Here is a 24,929-nt window from a genome sequence, read left to right as displayed (position 1 = left end):
GAATTGAACTCTGCTCGCACGGACGCAACGTAGTAGCCGCACGCCTAACCTGCACAGCCAGTGCGCTTCATGCAAAATTATGGCTATCCATTGTACTTACCGTACAGCTGAAAAATACATCATTTTACAATAAATTTTCTCCGAAACTAAAGCCCATACACCCAAAAGCTCTGACACGGTTTATATTCTCGATCTTCCCTTTCGAATGCACTATAGCTCATTCAAAAGTAGAGTTAGCAGTTCGTGGCATCTCCTTGTAAGACATATTCCGAAAATTGCAAAAATTTTGCAAAAAGTGGGCAAGACAAATCTTTTTTATATTTTCGAAATTTTGAAAGTTGTGTCGAATTGTGCTAGTTAAGCCTAAAAAGTCCGGAGCTGGCAAATTTTCGTTTTTATTTTTTTTCTCAAATGTTATTAAAGTTATCGGTCTCGCGTTTGCGGCATAAATCAGCACAAATATAGCACAATAAAGAAAAACTCAAAATTCGTAAAGTGCAGGGCTACCAAAATTTAGTTTTTTTTATTTTCCTGAGTACACTTTGAGTTACAGAGTTGCGGATTGTGGAACAATATGACACAAATGTAGTACAATGCAGCACAATTCGAAAAAAAACAAAATTCGAATTATGCCTCGTTATCATTTGATCTGTTCTTTTTAGCTGCACTACTGAACTGGTGCAATAAGTTAAAGTGAGAAAAAATATAGTTGTCTCATTCTAACTTATTGCACTAATTCCGCACTACAGCCACAGACTTCTATAGTATAACTAGACTGCTAACTCCCTTGTATACTGCAGCACAAAATTGACCCCAAAAAGTATGTATTACATAAGGGAATCAAACATCTGCGCATGCGTGAATTGGTAGTCTACAAGGAAAGGGACTACATAAGCAATATGGCCCATCCAATTAGAAGAAATGTGTTTCGGTTCAACCAATCAGACATGAATGTTGGACACCAGGACAGTACATACTTTTCAGGGTCATGTATTGAGTCGGAGTTAGCAGTCTAGTTATACTATAGAAGTCTGTGACTGCAGCTGAAAAAAATAAACCAATTAATGGGTGCATTCAGTACTTACAACCGCTCACTGAGCGCTAAGTGAGCTCTTGCATCTGATTGGTGTATATTTTTAAATCTAAAAGAATATACTTATCAAATGTAAAAGCTCATGAACGCACCCAATTCTTACATTTTGAAAAATCAGCAGCGGAGGGATAGATACATAGTGCAAGTCATTCAAATGGGAATGCGTCTTTTGCAAGGTATTGAACAGGTATGTATATTAAATTTTAAGTGAAATCGTATTTATTTAGTCACTAATCGCTCACTGAGCGATTTCCCCTGCTGAACAATGACTGTTGACATACTTATGTCAATTCAATTCAATTCAATAAATGGCTCTGAGCAAAGTAGGGTACTGCTCCAACGCCACTCTCACGGTGTAGATAGATTAAATTTTGTAAGGCTATTTTCCAGCAGAGGTAAAAGAAAACAGGGACAACGCATACGCAGTCCCAACGAACAAAAAAATATGCGTAGTTACAGAAACCATATCCAACCGCCACGGAAGCGAACAAAAGACTGACATACTTATGTCATACCACGTATATTTCATTTCTCGCCTTTCGTTGTGAGTTACTGCGCAGGCGTGCTCCGCAGGCGAAGCAGCAGCTCTCATCTTTCTCGAATCGGGATGCGTCCCGAAAGTCATTAAAAAAAAGTGATAACCTTTATGTCCACGATCGTACGTCGAACATCAGACACAATTGCTGCATTCAGCAGACTCAACAGTAAAGCTAAGACTCCATGCATGCGGTGAACTGCGGCAAATGCTGCGGTGACCAATCAGGAGGGAGGCGCAAGTCCGGTTGCGGCAAGCTCCGGCATGCGTCTGTCTCCTGATTGGTCACCGCAGCCGTTTGCCGGAGCTCACCGCATGCATGGAGTCTTAGCTTTAGACAACATTACTAGATTTTCCACTGAATCGCTTCTGATTGGTAAATACTTCTGGGTCTATGAAGAATCTAACAGAATGCTCCAATCACAGATAATAATCACTAAGCGCTCTCTGATCACTTTATTCTACTGAACGCGGCCAATGTGAATCCTTTATTACTGACTACGTTTACACCAGGGTTGTTAAACTTCCATGTAAAATTTCTGACCAGTATTTTAACGCCATCTAAAAGATGACCCCCAATAATATATGAACTACGTAGCAAAGTAACTTACCGATCGATAAAGATGAGCTCTTATTCGTTTTAGTATATTTAATTTTATATTTAAATTTTAATCAATTTATTGGATTTGGAACAAAATGAATAACTAAAAAGCAATTTTAAAAAAATAAACAATTTAAAACAATGTATACTTATTCTTTATTTTATTTTTTTTCACTGTTTTTTTTTGAATATTTTGTTGATATTCGCATTGCTGCTTTATACATATAATTATCGCTATCTGTTGTTATCTTTTTACATAAAATGTTGTTGATATGTGTACACCAAGTTTTAATAAATTGATATTTTATAGTTGTAAAAAGTATTGTTATTAAATGTGTACATTGCGACAGTAATGGCTACACAGTAATAAATGCTGTTCTTTTTCTAAAATTGTTTGTACCTTCTCTGCTACTTTAAGTTCACAGCAAATATCTAGGAATTTAATTTCAAATGTAGCATTCACATGTTGTATAAAATGTAAAAGTTTTACATCGTTCAGATTATTGGAACATATTGTGCATTCTACAACATTCTGATCATGACTAACAATGGTAATAATTTTGAGAGGATCTATTGTTAATTCAGTACTTGTAGTTTGAGAAATAGGTGTTTCTTCTGTTTCTTCTATATCTTGCTCGACAGCTTCTCTTTCGTGTGCTATTTCATCCAAATCCATCAAATGTGATAGAGCTAAAGATGTTCCTACACTATCTTCTGCACAGTTTGCTCCAAAAGAATGCTTAGATGTTACATTGTATATTAACAAAGCTTTGAAAGCTTCTTGGTATTGCTTCGGATTTGGATTATTGTTACTGCCTCCAAAATTTCTAATTTGGCTGAAAAAGTTTTCGATAATATCCTGATTAAGAAACTTCAAATTGAATGTTTCAAAATTAGCATCCTGTAATATGTTCCATATCTCTTGTACAGCTTTAATATTACGAAACCAGTTTTTCAAACATTTTGGGCCATTCTTTTTAATTATTTGACGAGTTCCTTTTTCAACATATTGCATGTTTTTTAATTTATTGCATGCTTCTTTCCAGAAAGAAATATGTCCACTGTTTGCTGTTAATATGCTGCTCAGTCCTTGTCCTTTATTCCCATTAAAGGAATTAAACAAATCATTGAAAAATGATAAGATGGTGGATGTAGTTTCAGCGGTTTCAGAGAACGTTATATTACCATGCTGTGTTTTAACAACTCCTGCAATAATAAAGATATAATGCAGTAGGTTATAGAAAGTATATAAAAATCATATGTTTATATATTACGTACAATTTCACAGATTTTAAATATAATTTTACCTTCACTAAAATTTAGGATTACGTCTATAAAGTTGGAAACAGTACAACTTAAAACTTGAGTCGCATATTTCACTCTCATTTTGGGAATCATTTTAATATAAATATGTTTATCTGTTAGTTTTGGCATTTGACGTAGTTTGAGAAAAGAAAATTTATCAATTTCGTATGCCATAATAATGTCATCCCAAGAAGCATATTTCTTTTTTTCATTAGGTTTTATATTTGTATTTGTCCATAAGTCTCTTATTAACAGATTATTTCTAATTCCCTTTATTAAGTGTACATAATCGAATACTGGGATAATTTTTTTTCCTCTTATAAAGAAGCCATCTGAAACAACATCAATATTATTATTGTTAATTGTAGAAAATTGTTTTGTTATATACGATTGTTAATAAAAATATTATTTAACAATATAGTAATTGTACCTGTGTGTATATTCGTTGTAATATAAATCTTGTTACTCTCATCTATTAGGGCATTGATTGCTGCCACGTTAGTAGCACTTTGGTCACATACTGTGGCTACTGGTACCAAGCCGCACTTAATTATATGAAACAACCATTCCTTTATACATCGTACTAGTTGAAATGTCTTAGTACTACCTTGACAAAAACCATATCCTAAAGGCATCTTATTTCCTGTTTTTAGGCATCGTAAATAAAAAGCAATAGCATGATCTGCAATTTTTATTGTTCTCTTATGACCCCAATCTTCAAATCCGATGACCTTATCATGTGTTTTATCATATGTTAAAGCAGACTGCAGAGATATTTCGTCCCATATTAAAGCTACAAATTTATCTCTTTCATCATGTATATCTTGTGCAACTTGTTTCAGGTACTTAAGAATTAGTTTTGTACATCCAGCTTGTAAAGGGATGTTAGTAAGTTGAGAATTTAATGTAACAATTAATGGACAGAGCAAATATTTTGATAAGAAGTTATAAGCGGAACGGGACCTCTTATAAACTGAGATACAAAAAAGTTTATCTTCCACACTATATCTACGAGCCTGAAAGAAATTTGAAATTTGAATTTTTTTTTATTTTATTTATTTTTCTTTATTTTATTTATTTTTTATTTGAATAGTCTTATTTATAGCAAAATGTTATAAGTGTACTTAGTTATATTTATGTATGAGTATACATTTTTATAACCAAAATGTGTTCAGGTGAAAATATTAAGCAGCAAAATAAATAAATAAATAATTTCTATATAAATTTAATTATATAATGAATTTTGTATATGTTTTTAACGTATGTATGTAATATACATATTCTTGAGGTACATGTAAAATGTAGTCTGTCGTTAAAAAAAAATATATATATATACACAATTGATATGTAAAATATTATATACATAAATAATTTTTATAAAGTTCATGATTTAAAATATAAGAATATTTTTTTTCTGTGACACTAAGTGCTAAGTACCTGGGGAAGTACATCATTATTTTTTAAGATCATTCGGACGAAATTATCTCGTACAGCTGTAATACTATTTCTTGGATCTGAAGTACTGGATACAATAGGTACTGTTCTTCTTTTTTTCTGCTGCTTATTATTATATATTAAGCGCTTTAAATATCTATTGCGACGTTTAAGTTTAATATTCATATCATAAAATCTCCTACATATGGGGCTTAAATTTTTAGATTGAGTGATTTCCTGTAGCTGAGGTCGTTTTTTTATTGTATTTTGTATACTTTGCATTTGCATTTTTAATGTTTGCAGTCTGTTTCCATAATTATAAAGAACAGAAGTTATTTTATCTTGTTCAGATACTGAGCTTTCACAAGCTTTTTCATGTGTATTGCTGCAATCCATTAACTTTTCATTTTCTTCTACAGATATGTATTTATTATTTGCACATTGTGGATCTTGACTATGTTGTGCATATTCTGATATATCAATTATTGATTGCTGTTGCTGCGATATATGCATCTTGTTAGATTCCGCATCTATACTATTATGTATAAACAATACAGGAACCGCAACATTTAATAAAACACGTTTATGCAAACATGGACTATAGTCTTCTGGACGAAAATGTTTATGGCACACTTTATTTTTTTGTATCTCATTGCTTGGATAATTTTCTAAATGTTTCAGTTTCAAACTTTGTACCCATTTTGAGCATCTTTCAGGATCTTTGGGAAATCGATGTGAAGGCACTTCTTTCCCAGACTTGCATCCAGGAACACAACATGTCCTCCCCATATCTATGCTCAAATATCTTAGAGGGACGTTCTTTTAAAATCTATGACGCAACGTACGCTGAAAACATTTTCAATGCTACAAATAAAAAGTAACGTAACAAATACTTACGTCTAAATAACAAGCGTGTTAATATGTCTTTACCTTCACCGTATATATGGTAGTTTGGAGCGAGCGACGATGACCACACACAAAAAAATTCCTTTAATTACAAGAAGTGTTAAACAACGTTCAAATATTTATTGTAGAAATATAGTTGGCTGCGTTCAGCGAACATAAGTAACATATACACGCACCAGTCTTATAACAGACGCCATATTGAATTTTTGGCATCGTAGTTCATATTTCCTGGGGGCTATCTTTTAGATGGCGTTAAAACACTGGTCAGAATTTTCCCATAAGAGTTTATCAAGCCTGGTTTACACGGCTTCTAACTTCGACTTATGCCCATTTCTACCAACTTTGGTTAACTTAACCGGTTGATTACTCAAAAGGTATTGACCAGTCACATTTGTCGTTAACTAGAATTATTAAATGCGATTGGTCCATTCCGATGGAATAACCAGTCGGTTAAATTAACCACGGTTGGTAGAAATGGACATTAGTAACTACCGTAGTTAGTGCAGTCTCAAATCCGATTAGAGTATATTTTTAGATCTAAAAGAATATACCAATCGAATCAAAGAATTCACTAACTACGGTTGTTGCTAATCCGGATTAACTTTGCCGTGTAAACGTAGTCACTGTAAAGGTCAGGCCTGGTCTACAATACGTGTCGTAAGTTATAAGCCGTAAGAATTGGCGAATCACCGTTGGTTATTACAAAAATAATCGACCATAATTGGTCAGTTCTTACGGCTTACAGCTTACAACACGTATTGTAGACCAGGCCTCATTCTACAATACGTGTCGTAAGTTGTAAGTCGTAAGAATTGACCAATTATAGCCGATTATTTTTCTAATAATCGACTGTGATTCGTCAATTCTTACGACTTACAACTTACGACATGTATTGTAGAATGACCTTTAGATCCTTACATTCAGACCAATAAAGGTCATTCTACAATGAGGTTGTAGCAGTATGCAGTAGGCAAATTGACCAATCACAGTTGATTTTTCTTCGATCGTAAAGAGAACAATTGATCGTGATTGGTCAATTTGCCTACTGCATACTCCTATAACTTCATTGTAGAATGACCTTAACGTTGACGAATTAAGCTAAGACTCCATGCATGCGGTGAGCTGCGGCAAATGCTGCGATGACCAATCAGGAGGGAGGCGCAAGTCCGGTTGCGGCAAGCTCCGGCATGCGTCTGTCTCCTGATTGGTCACCGCAGCCGTTTGCCGGAGCTCACCGCATGCATGGAGTCTTAGCTTTACTCAACAGTTACGCAACTGTTGAATGTTGTGAACGCACCCAATGGTCGCGTTCAGCGGAAAAAACTGCTCCGCTAATGTGCCGTACTAAACGTCTCTGATTGGTACGTCTGTTCGGATCTGTCAAAGATTTAAAAGAATTCTTCAATCATGAACATTTGTTACTGAGTGGAAGCGGAGCTATTTTCTCCGCTGAACGTGACCAATAAATATCAGAACACAGCCAAGAAACACCATTCATCTGCATTTGCCTCCTAATCCTGGCGGAAAAAGTTTTACAAATTTGTACAAAAAATAAAAATAAAGTACAAAAACGACCAAAAATAAGTGTCAGAATCTCTACATATGAAATTCTACATAAATGAAATTCTACATAAATGAAATTCTACATAAATTTACAAAGTGCTTACAAAAATCTACTTGAATTTACAATGTGCTACATAAAAATGCTAGAATTGGAACACTTTTATAATTTGTTGTACTTTTCTATTGTATATTTGATTTATGAAATTCTCAGCAAAACTACGTTAAACTACAAAAAGTACTGATATTCTACAAATTTCTATGTCCATAAAAATACAGTATACTACAATGAAATGCTAGAATTAGAATTTTGTAGATTTTCGTAGTTTTCGGTCGAAACTTATAATTACATTGCTACGACTTGATCTACAGGGATCTTTGCCCTGTAATTAGATCTACAGATCTAATTACAGGGCAAAATTACATCAAATTACTGTTATTAGCGATGTTCTACGTATGTTTATGTCGAAATAAGTGTTGTATAAATAAAGAAATGTTACAATGGAAACAGTTGTGTAAATTTTGTTTTGTTTTGTGAAAACGCGTAGTTTATATTGTATTTCCAACAATATGTACTTAAATAGATGTTTTCACAAAAATTGTTACAATGCAGTATACTACTTTTTGTGTACAACAATCCATGTTCACGAATAATAGTATATTGTACTGTGAAGATTTTGGTAAAAACATTAATTGATTTACATATTGTTACAAATAATTATAATATCTTCAATTACCTTTTTCCACCCCAAACAATTCAAAACTGATAAAACAATTACTTTTAGTTAAATATATAACTTTGTACACAAATCTACCAACATTTATTCAATATTAATAACTTCTTCAATTAAATGAATAACATTAATAATAAATAATTTTTAATAAATTTGTATACAAATTTGTACTATTTTAGTGAAAAGTACAAATTTTAATTAGCAGTAATTGTAATACATTGTACAGCCGTAAAAATAAATCGGTATTTGCAATTATATGTAAAAAATTGTTGTATTTTATAGGAAACTAAAAACTACATTGGATTTAAAATTACATAGTTTTAGGATATGAAAATTCTTGTAGATGTGCATAGATATTTCTAAATATTTATAATATTCTACAAAAAGTAAGTATTTTTATTTCTACAGACTTTGTTGTCTTTCAATTTTTTAAATTTGTACATTTTTGTAATTGCTTCTATAAAATTGTAGATTTTTACAAAATATTACTTGCAATGATTTCTAGATTATAGAATATTGTAATTTGTGGTATTATTTTGTACAAAATTCTACAAAGAAACAAATTTCTCTACAAATATTTACATCTGTATACAAATTTCTACACATTCTTATTTTTAGTAAAAATTTGTAGTTTTTTGTTAAAGTTTTTTCCGCCAGGTAGGAGAATGGCGTAGGGGCTTACTTCCACACACTTCCACAGGCCCAGAGCCATCTATTGAAGAAAGAGAGGAAGGCATTTGCCTCATGTGGTGGTGAAATATCGTGTTTGTAGTTTCTTAGTGTGATACGAAAGAAGAATTTCTGCAGATACAAAAATGAATGAACAACGACAATATTCAGAAGATCCCAATATTCAATGGGCACTTGAATTACTAAAGCCAGATCCCACTTATCAACCCAGTATCATGCAAAAATACTCTGCAGAATTTTGGAGTATGTCTGCTGGTTTCACAATGGCAAGCCTGAGAAATTGTTACTATCGCAGGCCGTTTTTTGCCGGTAAATATATTTATTAACATGTAATACCATTACTTGCTGTAAACAGAATATCTTTCTACACATACTTTATAACATAACCTCATAACACGCTTATGTAATATGGCGATCAGTTTTGATCAATTCTTATCTGTTCTTATATGTACTACTTATATATTTTTTACAAAGATAAAGATTCTTAATTAAAAACCCGATTTTTAATCAATACAATTTTATAATATTAATATAAAAAAAATTAATATTAAATTTAAGATCGTATTATGGACATTGAATATTCTAAACGGAGCTTGACAATTGATAATACAATATGTTACTATATTCTTTAATTCTATACTAATAATCATTTATTATGAAACTATTTATTAATATTAATAGAAAATATTTATTAATATAATTATATTAATAAATATAATTTATTAATATTAATATTATTAATATTAATATTAATATAACATTTATTAATAAACATTTATTATGAAAATTTATTTTATATAATTGAGCAACATTAATATAATATTTATATTTAGGTTTGCAACTGCATGCTATGTTTGTAGCAGGAGGATATATTTTTTCACAATATGCAAAGAAATTTATTCATTTTCTTGAAGCTCGACGTGATACCAGATTAAGAAATTATATTATATTACATCCAGAACTTTTTCCTGAACCAGGTATGAATCTTTTTGATATCAAAGGAAGAAGATAATGAAAAAATATTAAATTGATTCAAATGAACTGCTTATCGTCTGTTATTTATACCATAATTTATATTATATGGATAAATAGAAGGATAGTAAATGTTTATATTAGACATGACCAATAAAAATGACTTTGACATATTGTCATTATCCAAAGGTCACAATTCTGAGTGACTATCAAAAGATTTTAACCGTTGCTTATTGTTTATTAAAAAACTATTAATAAAAATGTTCAAAAAATATAACAAGTATCATCAGTGAACATAATTTAAAGATATAATTTGGTAAACACTTTTGCTTTACTAGATTGATGAGTCTACCATGTATTAAAAATAGAGGCAAAGATTAGCAAAGAATTCTGGTACAAGATTAAATTTAAGTTAATGTAAACCTTATGTAGGAACCTTTACTAATTTTAGTGAGACGAAAGATTTTAATAACAATTTAACAAAATATAAATTAATAAGAAAATATAAAAAATATAAAACTGTGAAATGAAATCCTCTGGAAAATCGACATTTTTTTCATTCCAGTCAAAAGAAGTGAACTGGATTTATTATTATTAGGTACAAAATATATTATAATTAGGATTTATTATTATTAGGTACAAAAAGCTACAATAGATATATTCAAATTATCTTTTTAAATTATGTTCTGTAGCATTATTTAATATCTATTAAGTTTCCTGAATTTCTTTTATTATAACTTTTTGATAATAACGAGTGATGATTTATCTTTAGTTAGATACTCAAGGTGGTGACTTTCATGACATAATCAAAGTCATCATCTCATCAGTGAGATTATTCCTAATATAAATATGTACTAGAAGAATATCAAAATTTTTTTTTTCATTATCTGATTAGATTTAATAAAACATATTATTTGATTGCTTTTGTCTTCTTTCTCTTTTCAGTACGTGTAAAATATGGTGATATTCTTGAACCATGGACTCCAATACGTTAGGTAATTACTGTTATTTATTTAGATTATTGTAAACACTTCTTTAATAGTAAGCAAGCAATATGGCTCAACATAATGGATGTACTATGTGTTCGTGTGTGTGCATATAATTTTAAAATATATTGTTAAGGCTAAAAAACGAAAAATAAAGACAAGATTCATTGCTATGAACGCATAAAGCTCAAATATATTATATGAGAGAACATAGTATGTATATATAAGAATAATTATTTCAGATTGCCGTTATTCTGTGAAAGAAAGAATAGTTCATGGGATTTCATACAGCATGAAAACACTTTATTTTCTCTTTGTTAATAATCCAGATCGGGCAGTATATGCTTAACATTATAGATGCCTGTGAATGATTGTCAAGTATATGCTCTGTACGAGAATAAAAGTACAAGTTCACGCACGCTGGGTCGTACATTTGAGATAGAACTTTATCGATAGTTTCTATTCCTGACATTGAAGGAGGAATGAAACGTCTGTTACAGTCGTTATTAGATATATCACACGCAGCATCCATATTGATAACAACAGGCGAGACGCGCGAACCGCTTGCGCTAAAATTAAATCTAACTCGCTTAAGTGACGCTCCTACTTCCTTTCAGGATTGTAATTATCGTTGTACAATCCCGTACCCTTTGAGTCTCCTAACCACGGATACTTGTTCGGACACTCTCTACACGTCTCCATATACCTGAAGAAAACAATTTTACATGTATACGATTATTCTGCCGAAATAACGGCCTGTGTTTAATATTAGTTGACTTGTACCTCGTCGTTGTGAAGTTCGATTCGGTGGGCTTGAAGTCCAAGGCACACTTGTGCGGGTTGTTGCATGGTGGCCCCGGCAAGTTCTCTTTCTTTTTACACGACCATCCTTCGAAGTTGTGCAAAGCCTTGATCGGTTTCGGATCGGTTATCCATGTCAACGCTTGCGTGGCAGTAACGAAGTAAACGTCAGGTCTGCGAAAGGAAATTGAATTTACGTTTAGACACATCGTTCATGATCTTCGATGATGCTGACGTCTTCTTCTGTGTCTTCACTCACAGCGTCGCCGCCCAATCGAGGAATTTCGACAGACCGCGTTCCAGCTCCTTAATCTGGAACCAATTTGTATGGAAAGGCATCATGTACGGCGCTCGGTTCTGCTCGTAGTATCTGTTGAAGTCCTCCTGCAACCACTCGAACACTTCCTCGGGATCGTGGTTGTGAAGGACGCATTGATCTAGATAAGGACAATGCCCGCCTTCGTAGCTCTCCACGTAGTGCGCATTTAGAGGCAGCTCCCAGATGCCTTGAATGATGAGTTAAAGTTTCTTTAGAACTACGCGGCAAATATCTCCGATATATTTTGCATTCCTATTCTTTAAAAAGTCTTGATTGAATATTACAGAGCAAACTAGACCCTCTCATCGTCGATTTCATTACCCTGGAACGACTTGGTGGGACAAGTGCCCGCTTTACACTCATGCGGGATCTTGTAGTCGAGGGTGTACGGCCAGATCGGCACCTTGAGCGGCGAGATTCCAATGCTACTATCGTATATGTAGCCGAAGTCCTCGAGTACTTTGTACTGCGTGTTGCGACCGGGCTTTAAGTAAGGCGCTCGCATACCGACCACTTCGCTAGTGGAAATGTTGCTGAAGTGCTTCAAGATCTCTCGCATGCCGATCATCTCGCCGGCCCACTCTTCGTAGCCCTTGTCCTCCAAACCCTTCTGTAGTCTGAACATTTTGTCATCGTGGTGAACGGAACGCTGCTCTAATCGCGACGAGGATCACAACATACTACGACTGGTCGATTCCTTTCGACTCTCGCGAGTATCGAGAATCGGTCAGTCGCATGTCGTGAGCTCCAGCTCATCATAGCTCGGCTACTCACGAGATCGTCTCCGTGGCTATTTCGTGACCATCGTGCGCCAGACTCTGGACCATGTTGTAGTTGCAGTACTCGTGGGAGATGAAGAATGTGCCCTTGAGCGGGCAGTTGTTGGGGTTCACGCGATCCTGGGTGAAGATCTTCTGGTAGTGGTCGAAGTTGTTGTGATTGATCGCCCCGTCGAACGTCATTATGATCATCTGCGGCGTCTGGAATGATTTGATGGCCGGCTATGCGATGATTATGTCTCTATATTCTGCCTTTTCTACGACAGATCGCCGAGCGGGCTGACGGGTCGCGTCACGTTTACGGGCGCATCACTCACCTCGTCCGGCTGAAGACCCCCGGGAATGATCGTGCCGTCACGGGAGCAGAAGCAATACGGAAGCTGACAGTTGGCCGTGTCGCATCGCTCGGCTAGGTCTGTCGGCGGCTCGGTGATCGGTGCTGGGGCTGGAAATCAAAATGTCCCGACGGCTGCGAAGACTGCGCTCACGACTCTCACCGAAAATTATATGCTGCGACGAATAGAACGAAGATCGGCTGCGCGCCCGATAAGCCCGACGAGCGTAGTATCATTAGTCGAATTGCCTAGCGCGAGGCTGCTCTGTAAAGGTCCTTGCACAATGTCAGGTAACAGGCAATAGGAACAGGCAATAGAAATAAAGAATAAGAAATTATTGGCAACGACATAATCCAAAAGTAACATAGTTCTAAGATCTTCTGTATTTTAGATTCATGTTGTAAGTTAAATATTAATATATTTTAAAGCTTCTGTTGTGTATGTGAACAAAGTAAATCAGTAATATGTATAAAAAAAATTATATATATATATATATATATATATACAGTGTGCCCCAAAATTTCCATCAAAATATCTCTTTAGAAAAGCATTTAAGAAAAAAATGTTTCAGACAAAAGTTGCTTGATTTGAAGGAAGACATAAAACAGTAATATTACTTTGTTTATAAATGGCGCCACTTTCGAGATATTTATTGATCATTATTTTTCTTAAATGGAAACCTGAATTTTTTATCATCTTTATCAATTTATATCATCTGTTTTGTACTAATTAATTTGAACAACTTTTATCTGAAACATTTTTTATTTGCTTGATATTTTTTGAGATATTTAAGGAAAATTTGGTAACTTTTTCAATATTTAACTTACAATGTCTCGCTAATTATTTGTCGGAGGAAAAAATAGTACTAGACTTCTTTATTCTATTTGGTTTCAAGAATATATTGTTACAATAGTGCTTTGACTTTTGTTAATTTGATAATTTTGAAATTTCCAAAGGTTGATAAATTAATAAAAGTTAAGGCACTATTATAGCAATATATTCTTGAGATTCTAAATAAGAATTTTACAACATGAATCTAAAAAAATATAACTATATTTTTTTTCGATAAACGGCGAGAGTAAAGTAAGTTGAATGTTGAAGAAGTTATCAAGTTTTCCTTAAATATCTCAAAGAATATTGGGCAAATAAAAAAATATTTCAGACGAAAGTTGTTCAAATTAATTGGTAAAAAAGGATGATGCAATAAAAAATTGAAATTTCCATTTAAGAAAAATAATGATCAATGAATAACTCGAAAATGGCGCCATCTGTAAACAAAGTGATATCGCTGTCTTATGTCCCCCTTTAAACTAAGCAACTTTTGTCTGAAATATTTTTTTCTTAAATACTTTCCTAAAGAGAAATTTTAGTGGAAACTTAAAAATGGGACACCCTATATAAGAATATACTGTATATGGTTTTATTAGTATAATATTTTCATTGACATCCTTCGTCATTAGCAATGGATGACAAAAACATGATGTTATTTCTCTACGCAGTGCAAGCTACTAACCTATCATTGTACACTGCAATTTATAAATTTAACCTAACAATCCGAATGCTGTGATTAGTTGGCAACAGGTAATAGGAATAGAATTTCCAACATGACGGAAATCCTGTGTTTGTTGCTTGTGTCATAGTTTATTCTACATTGATATACGGTTTCTGATATGCTAGAATTCTTCGTTCCTATTTCTTATTTCTATTGCCTGTTCCTATTGCCTATTACTTGGCATTGTACAAAGATCTTAATTCTTGCCTCGCGATCTCAAGTCATCCGATTCGCCGAGTCCGCGACATATGCTGAAATATGTAGGCTGATCTTACTGGTCTCGATGGGTCCGCATCGCGCCTCGTTCTTGAACGTGCAGAACTTGCTGATATCGTCGAAGTGCAGACCAGACGGACACCGGTTCAGGTAAGGGTATCCATCGACGCACTTCCGGCGAAGGCGGTTAAACAGATGTAGACGATTAGGGCGCGAGCGAGAATAACGGAGGATATCAGATTGACAATAAAAATAAGAACATGCACATCTCGAGGTATACGTGAATCATGATTACTTGGTAGAACCTCCTGCAGGTAGCCGGATCGGCGAAGTTCCCGTTACCCTGGCCTTCCGGACACCTGAACTCCTCGTCCTTCTTGTCCTCGTCCTTCTTGTTCTTCTGGCAGTGAACTGAAACGGTAAGGGAGGAGAATTGAGGATGAAAGAGATGCACGGCGGATGCGCGAGTAAGGATTTTTCGCACGAGAGACATGAGTGCCAGGAACGGCCGCGCGAACATGTCGCGCGCGAGAGGATTTTCTTCTCCTTTTCCCGTGCTCTCTCGTGAAAGTACGCGAGAAGTATCGCTTTCGTAACCGGCTGATCTCGCGCACTCAAAATCAAATTTCAACGCGCACGCGCGCGCCTTCGCTCGTCGACCCTGGAGATGATCTTTCTCTCTCTTTAGCTTTTTTTCTCCTCTAGAGGAAAGTTCACGATGGCTTGGTGCGATCGTCCGCCGTGGGATCGAATGAACAGCCCGTCGTGAACAGCCAGGAAAATGTCAAGGTTGGGAATCTTGCTCCAAACGCGTTTATGCGCCCGAGGATGTTATTTATTGCGTTCTTGTGGTCCGGGTGGCCGACTATATATACGTTCTACTTTTACCATATTTTCCGTCTCCATTCGTTGTTCGACGGTGCAGGCGTCGTCGCGATTGCGCCAGACGCCGGCGATGACTTCGACGAGAGCGGAAGGAAGAGCCTTCGCCTTCGTCGGTGGTGCGACGAAAATTCACGGACGACCTCGCGATAATTAATAATCGTTCTGATGAAACAGCAGACTCTCAATGCCACCGGAATCCAGGCGTCCTTCCGCCAAGGTCACGGGATTTCGGTTTCTCTACTTCGATGAATATTCAATGTGAAATTATGCCGAGTCGATAAGAATGAAGACGCGCATCGCAGGCGTAGAAGATACTCCCAAGCGGGAGAAATTCCAGAAGAGAGGCTCGAGAAAGCGAGAAACGCGATTGCGGGCGTTCCAACATGTTTGGGCGCATACGAACGTGTGCGAGCTAGGGTTGCCAGATGCGAAATGACTATTTCCGGGATATTTTTTAGGCGATGGTTTGAAAATAAGTTGTTAGAGAATTTTAGTTAAATTTGAGAGATAAAGGAGTAAGACGGCTAAGAGACGGCTGCTGTGCACTTGCAACAAACAATTGCATGAATTAGGTACCAACAGAGAGAAGTTTGAACAGAAGTTAAACCGTGCGATTGTATTTTTACCACGCGAATGGCTTAGTTGACATCAATTTTCTTAGGTGGCATGTCGAAAAATTCGACCCTATAAATCGCGGTGACCGCTCTCATGTTTCTTCTACCAGTAAGAAACATGAATGTTATAATTATGATTTTGTTGAAATTCTCATTTTCCGGGACAGAAGACTTCAATTCTTGGACAATGGGACATGGGACAAGCTTCAGAATTCCGGGAGATTCCCGAAAATCCTGGCAATCCTAATGCGAGCTGAATGTTTACGCTCACTTCGGCCGTGTAAAATTTCTCGGGAACGCGTGAGAGGACGATACCCCAGTTAGAACTACTGTGTTGATTCGACGTCGACGAGGGTTGATTTAACGGTTGATTCAACGGTTCATCGACCATTTCAACGTCAAATAAATGTCAAATCAACGTTATGGTTCTGTCTGGGACGGAGGCGCTCGTCCATTTTTGACGAATCGCTCAGCGAGCCTTCCCAGATAATCAAATCTGCACGTGCAAATTCTGAGCAGTTTGCCATCAATTTTTGATGGCAGATGGGCAACAAATTTGATGCAGGATCTGTGTTATCAAATTTTGTTGCAACAGAGCTTGCTATCGGGTAACTTGTTGCAAGTTACCCGGCAGCCTTGACGCCAAAACACGAGCTGAATGCGGGCATAGATGGCTATAGTTTAGATATGGGTTTTTGATCGAATTTCGTTGACGGAAAAAACTTTAACAAAAAACTACAAATTTTTACTAAAAATAAGAATGTGTAGAAATTTGTATACAGATGTAAATATTTGTAGAGAAATTTGTTTCTTTGTAGAATTTTGTACAAAATAATACCACAAATTACAATATTCTATAATCTAGAAATCATTGCAAGTAATATTTTGTAAAAATCTACAATTTTATAGAAGCAATTACAAAAATGTACAAATTTAAAAAATTGAAAGACAACAAAGTCTGTAGAAATAAAAATACTTACTTTTTGTAGAATATTATAAATATTTAGAAATATCTATGCACATCTACAAGAATTTTCATATCCTAAAACTATGTAATTTTAAATCCAATGTAGTTTTTAGTTTCCTATAAAATACAACAATTTTTTACATATAATTGCAAATACCGATTTATTTTTACGGCTGTACAATGTATTACAATTACTGCTAATTAAAATTTGTACTTTTCACTAAAATAGTACAAATTTGTATACAAATTTATTAAAAATTATTTATTATTAATGTTATTCATTTAATTGAAGAAGTTATTAATATTGAATAAATGTTGGTAGATTTGTGTACAAAGTTATATATTTAACTAAAAGTAATTGTTTTATCAGTTTTGAATTGTTTGGGGTGGAAAAAGGTAATTGAAGATATTATAATTATTTGTAACAATATGTAAATCAATTAATGTTTTTACCAAAATCTTCACAGTACAATATACTATTATTCGTGAACATGGATTGTTGTACACAAAAAGTAGTATACTGCATTGTAACAATTTTTGTGAAAACATCTATTTAAGTACATATTGTTGGAAATACAATATAAACTACGCGTTTTCACAAAACAAAACAAAATTTACACAACTGTTTCCATTGTAACATTTCTTTATTTATACAACACTTATTTCGACATAAACATACGTAGAACATCGCTAATAACAGTAATTTGATGTAATTTTGCCCTGTAATTAGATCTGTAGATCTAATTACAGGGCAAAGATCTCTGTAGATCAAGTCGTAGCAATGTAATTATAAGTTTCGACCGAAAACTACGAAAATCTACAAAATTCTAATTCTAGCATTTCATTGTAGTATACTGTATTTTTATGGACATAGAAATTTGTAGGATATCAGTACTTTTTGTAGTTTAACGTAGTTTTGCTGAGAATTTCATAAATCAAATATACAATAGAAAAGTACAACAAATTATAAAAGTGTTCCAATTCTAGCATTTTTATGTAGCACATTGTAAATTCAAGTAGATTTTTGTAAGCACTTTGTAAATTTATGTAGAATTTCATAGATTCTGACACTTATTTTTGGTCGTTTTTGTACTTTATTTTTTTTTTGTATAAATTGTAAAATTTTTTCCGCCAGGGGTTGCGCACAATTTGCTTACTGGGTAGCGCTAGGTTATGCACAGTAAGGTTTACGTGGTTTTTACTGCAAGTGGCCTGGCAGCAGACCTTGATGCAAGCCAAAACACGAACTGAATGCGAACACGGATGGCTATGGTTTTTGGCATGGGTTTTTGATCGAATTTGCGTGCAATTTGCGGTCCATTTGCTTAGTGGGCAGTGCTAGGTTATGCGCAGCAAGGTCGCGCGGTTTTTGCTACAAATGGCCTGACTCTAGGCCTTGGCGCCAAAACACGAGCTGAATCCAGATGGTTATGGGTTTTTTTATCGGATTTGCTGCAAATTTGCGCACAATTAGTGGTCAATTTGCTTAGTGGCTCAGTCCGCTTCGTGCTTCTCGTTGTTCTTCCAGATCGATGATTTGACGGAACTCCCCTAGCAGCACACTTCATTGACGTTACATTGGTACGAGGGTAGTCCCAAAAGTACCTGACCTAACAAAGAAAACACAAAAAATTTGGGAAAAAATATCTTTATTTCTCTACATAGTCTCCTTTTAGCTCAATACACTTTTCCCAGCGATGTTCAATAGCTTCGATACCCTGTTTATAGTGAGAATCGTCGAGCTCCTCAAAATAGCCATCAAGCCACCTTGGTCCATTGTTTTGACTGTTCCTTTGTCTCAAGTGTGAAGTGATGGACCCATGTTTCACCCATGGTTATGAATTGACACAAAAACTTGGCTTTATTGCAAAACTTCGCCAAACACTCGATTGAAACATCCTCACAACGCTGTTTTTGTTCCAATCGCGGCACCTATCTTGCGCACAGCTTTCTCATGTCCAAATTTTCAGTCAATATGCGATGTATTGCACTTTTTGAAATGCCTACCATGTCTGCTAACAATGTCTGCGCACTTTCAGTCGACGGTCATCCAATACCATTTTGTGGATTTTCTTCACGATTTCTGGCGTGGTCACCTCATTTGGTCGACCACTGCGATGTTCGTCTTGGCAACTCGTACGGCTTCGTTTAAACTCTGCCACCCAATATTTTACTGTTGTAAACGAAGGAGCAGACTCCCCCAGAGTAGAATCTAGCTCCGCTTTGATATTGGTTGGACTGAGGCCTTTCAAATGAAAGTATTGTATCACATAACGATGACTAATTTTTTCCATGTTTACAAATTCACTGAGAGCGTTCATTATTGATGGCTGCCAAACAAATACTAAACAATGTAGCGTCATCAAACTTCAAACTTAAGCTTTATAAGGTTGGTACTTTCTACCATAGTCATTCTTTTCAAACAACAACCGCTATCTATACATCAGGTCAAGTACTTCTGGGACTACCCTCGTATTATTACATTGGCTACGATGACTTAAATTGGGGTTATATTGGCCCAGTGTATCCCAATACAGTCAATATTAGTTAGATATTAAATTACAATATAACACCAATATTGCATAGCATTGTTATACCAATATTGACTTACATTGGCCCAGTGTATCCCAATATGCAGCCAATATTGGTTAGATATCAAATTACAACATATCGCTAATATTACATAGCATTGTTATACCAATATTGACTTACATTGGGGCTACATTGGCCCAAGGTATCCCAATATGCAGCTAATATTGGTTAGACATTAAATTACAATATATCGCCAATATTGCATAGCATTGTTATACTAATATTGACTTACATTGGGGTTACATTGGCCAATATTGGGGGCCCAATTTGTAGCCAATATTGGTCCAACAATATGTGCTACTACGGTCTACACAGCGCTTGAAAAAAGACATTATTGCCACAATGTTGCAATGTTGCAGCAATATTGCCGCAACTTCTGTGCTGTATAGGATATTTCTCCGGCGCGCAGATGCGCGAATGAAGCCGCGACGCTGTTTTGTCGGGCGTCGATTAAAGAATTGCGAATTCCGCGAACGATTGTAGCGAATGGCGTTGTACCGTTACGCTCGAATTTCTCCGCGATGCTCGCGAGCGTGCCCTCTCACTGATTTGCATGTCGTGACCTCTCCTCCTTTCAGTTGTCCGTCCGAGCGTGGAGGGTGCCGCGATTACGCTTACGTTACGGAACGTGCGAGGAATTTCTAAGCGCCGGAAGAGCCGGCGACAGCGGCGTGTAGCGCGAGCGGGGAATTGCACAAGAAGCGTTTTATGAGACTTATAATTCGCATTCTCGACAATGAGCGGGAGCCGTGCTGGAGAGGTAAAACCGCCTTGTGTATCTACCAGCGATGCATTCAAGGTTCCTCAAGTGTCTCGCGCGTTGCGCTGCGTCCTTCTGTCTTTCTCTCTCTTTCTCTTTCGTTCGCGAGACGAATTTTAACCGCGACGCGCGCGCGCTTCGCACTAAAATTCAGATCGATGAGACGAGCGCGCGAAACACGACGCGAGCATGAACGAGAGAAATTGCCCGCGCGACCAACGCAAAGAGCCGAAGGCGCGCATGTGAGAGAAAAAAGAGGGAACGAGAGGGCAAGAAAAGGAACAAGCGCTCGCGAGAGAGAAAGTGGCACCTGCCGGGAGTCCTCCCGGTGCGACCTTATAATCGTTACGTGTAGCACGCTACATTTTTGCGCACAGCGACGCTTTTACGCTCGTGGGCGATTATTAAATTAAATTACGATTAGATGAATATTACGCGTCTCGCGGCGGGCTCTGTCTCCGCGATGACATGCGCCATCTTCGTTCTGTCATCTTAAATCCAGCCACTCGCCGTCGCCGAGCGTTTTAACCGGGGATTTCGTTTTTAATTAAGCCGCGTGGGATGATGATGATGATGATGATAGACGGTGAGGTGTGAGGCAATTATACCACCCTACTCCCGACGGATAAAAGCCGCAGACGAGTTATCGCGGTCGACACCTCAGTGGTGGAGGATCGGCAGCGGTCGGGAATTGCACGTCGAGGACATTCGATACACGCGGCTCGATCGCTCGACAATTAAGGCGCACCGCAATGCCACAAAATCGGCGAGACCACCGCTTTCGCCGGACTTCCTCTGAAGCGAAGACGACTGTATATATAATATACATATACAGGGTGATCCGGAACAGTCAGTTGTCCTTAATATATCATATTCTTGAGCAAATTTTAAGACTATTTTTCCTCTTGCAAAATGTTATTCAATGCTTAGTTGCTGAGTTATTAAGATAAATATTTCGCCTATTTTACGGACCGGGTACAGAAGGCAGGCAGGCAGGGACGGAACAATTAACCGTTGAACCACACGCCGTATAGGCGCTAATGTTGGGCGCTTAGTGCTAATTAACGTATGTGATAACAATCATCTATATTATTTTCGAAACTAAAAAATTTTAACAATCGCTGGTGTAATAGCAAATATAATATTATAAATTAGTAAGATATTACAACGTAAGTATGCTAATAAGTGATAAAAATTGTTAATCTGAAGATAAGCGATCTTTACCGAAGAACATAAATTCGTAGATTCACTCAAAAGTAAGAATATCCTATGCTTTCTAAACGTAATTAACACTCCGTTCTTCTCGTTCGTAATTTTATAATTTATTTTACAATTAAAAAGCTCGCATAATATCGAATATTTTACTCTTAAACGTTACGTTATAATATCCTATTAATTATTTTAATTAATTTATTAAAAAATTTGAATTAAAATTATTAAAAAATTAATTTATAATATTATATTTGCTATTGTTCATCAGCGATTGTTAGAATTTTTAAGTTTTAAAAATAATATGGATAAATATTATCACATGAGTCGATTAGCACATCGTACCAAGCGTCCAACATCGGCGGCACGCCGCCCCACGCGGTCAATTGTTCCGTCCCTGCTTGCCTTCTGTACCCGGTCTGTAACAGACGAATTATGTATCTTAACAATTCAGTAACTAAGCATCAGGTAACATTTTGCAAGAGGAAAAATAGTCTTAAAATTTGCTCAAGAATATGGTATATTAAGGACAACTGATTGTTCCAGATCACTCTGTATATGAATACGTGGTTGGAAGAGCGACATTGTGAAACGAAGAAGCGGGAAATCGTAGCGCGAAGCTACGAAGTCGGAGGACTATCGACCGGGTTCTCGCGGATTCCTTTCTCTTCCTTTCAATTCGGCTCGATGCCGTCGACGAAAGTACGAATGGAGACGTGCAATTTCCCGTCGCGAAAATACGTGTGAATTGCCTTCAAACGAAGAAATGAAACGAAATATCGCTCAGTCCTCTCATTGCGTCTACAGATCGATCACACCAGTTTGCGCGTTTTTGAATTTTGAGGAGGAATCAGTCGGACGGAGGTGACTTATCAATTTTACATTTTCATGAATGTTCTTTTCGAATTTCGAATTGATCCCTCGTGGGAGAAATACTTGGCGTGCGCGACGCCACGAGTGAATTACGATCGTAACTTGTCGAGAGAGGTGCTCGCACTCGCGGATGTCAAAGAGATCCGTTTAACGCGCGGAGTGGAAAGTGAAGGTACACACCGTAACGTTGGCAATGACGTGCGCTCGTGAGTTCCTCCCCCCTCCTCTCGCTCTCTCCTTCTCTCTCTCCCTCTCTCAGGTGCAACATTTTCTCGCTATCGTCCAGACCCATACACGCACACGTGCGGCCGCACGTGTGTGTGTGTGTCTATGTCAGTACACCATATGCGCGTGAAACAAATCTTATGTAAACGCGAGTGAAACCGCGGCGTGCCGAATTCTCGTCTCGACGCATCGGAGCGACATCTCCCGTTTCCTCGGATCGTCCGCGCCTCTCTCCGCCTCATTTTCTTCTTCCGTTGATTTACTTTGCTTCAGCAGTAGAATTCGTCTCTCTCCAGAACTCCAGGGACTTCGAGATATAATCCCGACATATATTCCCGATCAAATTGCAAGTTTCACTTCCGATCTGAAGTTCTTCATCAATGAAATAGGCATCCCTCGTAATCGGCGAATTTCTCCTTGCGACTCGAATGCGAGTTTGTGGAGCTCGCAATATGCGAACGAGAGGTAATTAGCACGTGATCGATCGCGGATTATCATACACGGTTTCTCCAACGCAGCTGATCTTATCGGTAAGAAAACATCGAGAGCACGAAGAAGAGGAGCATACGGAGAAGGAGAAGCGAATAAAGAATGCGTGGCCGTAGAACGCTCTTCGAGGGACACCGTCGAGGAGTGCAGGAAAAGGGAAAAATCAACGCGAGCGACTCACTGCAGGACTGGTTAGGCGTATCCTGCGAAGGCAGCGTGAAGCGACTCGTCTCGGATTAATGCGCGTCTTGAGAAATTTCACGCCGGTGTCAGGCGACCGTCCGGGAATGTTATAATTTTGGGAAAGTCGCTCCAGTTATCGGAGCGCCCTGATAGCACAAGTCTCCTGTGATGCAATTCTATAACTCGTTATTGGAATTAACGACACTTTCGTTATCGTTGCGCAGCTTTTGTATGCCGTAGAAAAGCTGCGCAACGATAACGAAATTGTCATTAACTCTAATAACGAGTTAAAGAATCCCACCACTGGGGACGTCCAGAGACATCCCAAGGCCGTCCTGAGGAAATAGGACATCCCCGGGAAGTCCTTCGATGTCTTCTGGACATATTTGCTATCAGGGGACGATCGGTGAAAAAAAATCGCCGCTCGGCACGAATGGTCCGCGGTATCAGATCGAGAATTCGATCGCGGAACCTCGCTATTTCTGCGGAGGTCCGTCGACGAAGGCACAGCGACAGGCGGACGGAAACGTCCCGCGGGAATTCCAGCGATTTCTTCCCCGATATTTTCCAGCTCTCCCACGCGGACTCGCGCGTGCACCTCGGTCACTGGGAGCCGGCGAAGGAGAGAAAGGCGGCCCGATCGCGACGTAGGGAATATATTTCGCGCGAAGGTGCGCCTACCTGCGACGGTCAAGACGGCGCAGAGAAGCACCGCTTCCTGGAGCCTCATCGTTCCGCTTGCCGTCGGTGTGTACGTGCGTCGCACCGGTGCCGGGATGCTCCTGGATGACTACTCGGCGCGTCGTGTCACGTCGCGTCGCGTCGCGTCCCGTCCCGTTTCGTCTCGTCTCCGGATAGCCGAGATGCTTCCGCGTGCTTTCCTCGCTACGGTTTCTCGCTTCAGCTCGAGCGACCGCGGCCACGAAGACGTATCATCAGCCGACCGACCACCACCGGGCTGATCCGCCGTCACGACACTGCCGGGGGTACCCGCGCGGTGAGGGCCGGCGCGGCACTCCGCGGGAACTGGCAGGGCCGAGGAACCGCCGTTCCTCAGCTCATTGGCTGACCACTTTCTACCGGCATGACTGCTCGCTAAGAGTGAGCCGCGATGAGAAATGCCGTCTCTCGGACAGGACGCGTCGTCGGCGTGAGGTGCCACGGCGAGGTGCCCGGGATTGCTTCGCCTTCGGCTTTTGTTTCGCTTTCGACGCCAGCGGATCTTCCTTGCCTCTCTCTCTCTCTCTCTTTTTCTTTCTTTCTCTCTCTCCCTCTCTCGCGCGCGTCTACTGAGGCCCGAAATTACGACGCGAC

General features: G+C 37.7%; 3 protein-coding genes across 4 annotated transcripts; 1 reads left to right on the top strand and 2 right to left on the bottom strand.

The window, feature by feature from the left end:
• Positions 1 to 4,924: 4,924 nt before the first annotated feature.
• On the bottom strand, positions 4,925 to 6,166 carry LOC105188400 (THAP domain-containing protein 1-like). Its single transcript, XM_011149820.3, has 2 exons — positions 5,899 to 6,166; positions 4,925 to 5,814 (listed from the first exon to the last, which is right to left on the bottom strand). Exon 2 carries the CDS (start codon positions 5,755 to 5,757, stop codon positions 4,957 to 4,959), a length of 801 nt encoding a protein of 266 aa, XP_011148122.2. The 5' UTR covers positions 5,758 to 5,814; positions 5,899 to 6,166; the 3' UTR covers positions 4,925 to 4,956.
• Positions 6,167 to 8,859: 2,693 nt separating this feature from the next.
• Positions 8,860 to 13,165, top strand: ND-B14.5B (NADH dehydrogenase (ubiquinone) B14.5 B subunit). Of its 2 annotated transcripts, none has more exons than XM_011149817.2 (4): positions 8,860 to 9,167; positions 9,692 to 9,835; positions 10,776 to 10,825; positions 12,982 to 13,165. In XM_011149817.2, exons 1-3 carry the CDS (start codon positions 8,984 to 8,986, stop codon positions 10,823 to 10,825), a joined length of 378 nt encoding a protein of 125 aa, XP_011148119.1. In that variant the 5' UTR covers positions 8,860 to 8,983; the 3' UTR covers positions 12,982 to 13,165. The 2 variants fall into 2 exon arrangements, with proteins under 2 accessions (XP_011148119.1, XP_011148120.1); XM_011149818.3 differs by lacking the exon at positions 12,982 to 13,165 and adding an exon at positions 11,059 to 11,351.
• On the bottom strand, positions 11,098 to 24,623 carry Cda4 (chitin deacetylase Cda4). The gene is made up of 9 exons (XM_011149819.2): positions 24,297 to 24,623; positions 15,114 to 15,229; positions 14,878 to 14,989; positions 13,033 to 13,160; positions 12,711 to 12,916; positions 12,258 to 12,553; positions 11,877 to 12,123; positions 11,600 to 11,791; positions 11,098 to 11,522 (listed from the first exon to the last, which is right to left on the bottom strand). Exons 1-9 carry the CDS (start codon positions 24,343 to 24,345, stop codon positions 11,420 to 11,422), a joined length of 1,449 nt encoding a protein of 482 aa, XP_011148121.1. The 5' UTR covers positions 24,346 to 24,623; the 3' UTR covers positions 11,098 to 11,419.
• Positions 24,624 to 24,929: the final 306 nt, after the last annotated feature.

Source organism: Harpegnathos saltator, unplaced genomic scaffold (assembly GCF_003227715.2).
Source record: "Harpegnathos saltator strain DR-91 unplaced genomic scaffold, Hsal_v8.6 scaffold259, whole genome shotgun sequence".
Taxonomy (NCBI): Eukaryota; Metazoa; Arthropoda; class Insecta; order Hymenoptera; family Formicidae; genus Harpegnathos; species Harpegnathos saltator.
The sequence above is the reverse complement of the archived record's forward strand: the minus strand, read 5'-3'. Positions and strand labels throughout refer to the sequence as shown.

Coding starts and splice junctions, on each gene's coding strand:
- Cda4 (XM_011149819.2), bottom strand. CDS start 24,345: ATGAGGCTCCAGGAAGCGGTGCTTCTCTGCGCCGTCTTGACCGTCGCA. Junction 15,230..24,296: donor CGCCGTCTTGACCGTCGCAG/GTAGGCGCACCT, acceptor TTACCGTTTCAG/TTCACTGCCAGAAGAACAAG. Junction 14,990..15,113: donor CCTGCAGGAGGTTCTACCAA/GTAATCATGATT, acceptor CTTCGCCGGAAG/TGCGTCGATGGATACCCTTA.
- LOC105188400 (XM_011149820.3), bottom strand. CDS start 5,757: ATGGGGAGGACATGTTGTGTTCCTGGATGCAAGTCTGGGAAAGAAGTG.
- ND-B14.5B (XM_011149817.2), top strand. CDS start 8,984: ATGAATGAACAACGACAATATTCAGAAGATCCCAATATTCAATGGGCA. Junction 9,168..9,691: donor TCGCAGGCCGTTTTTTGCCG/GTAAATATATTT, acceptor ATTTATATTTAG/GTTTGCAACTGCATGCTATG. Junction 9,836..10,775: donor AGAACTTTTTCCTGAACCAG/GTATGAATCTTT, acceptor TTCTCTTTTCAG/TACGTGTAAAATATGGTGAT.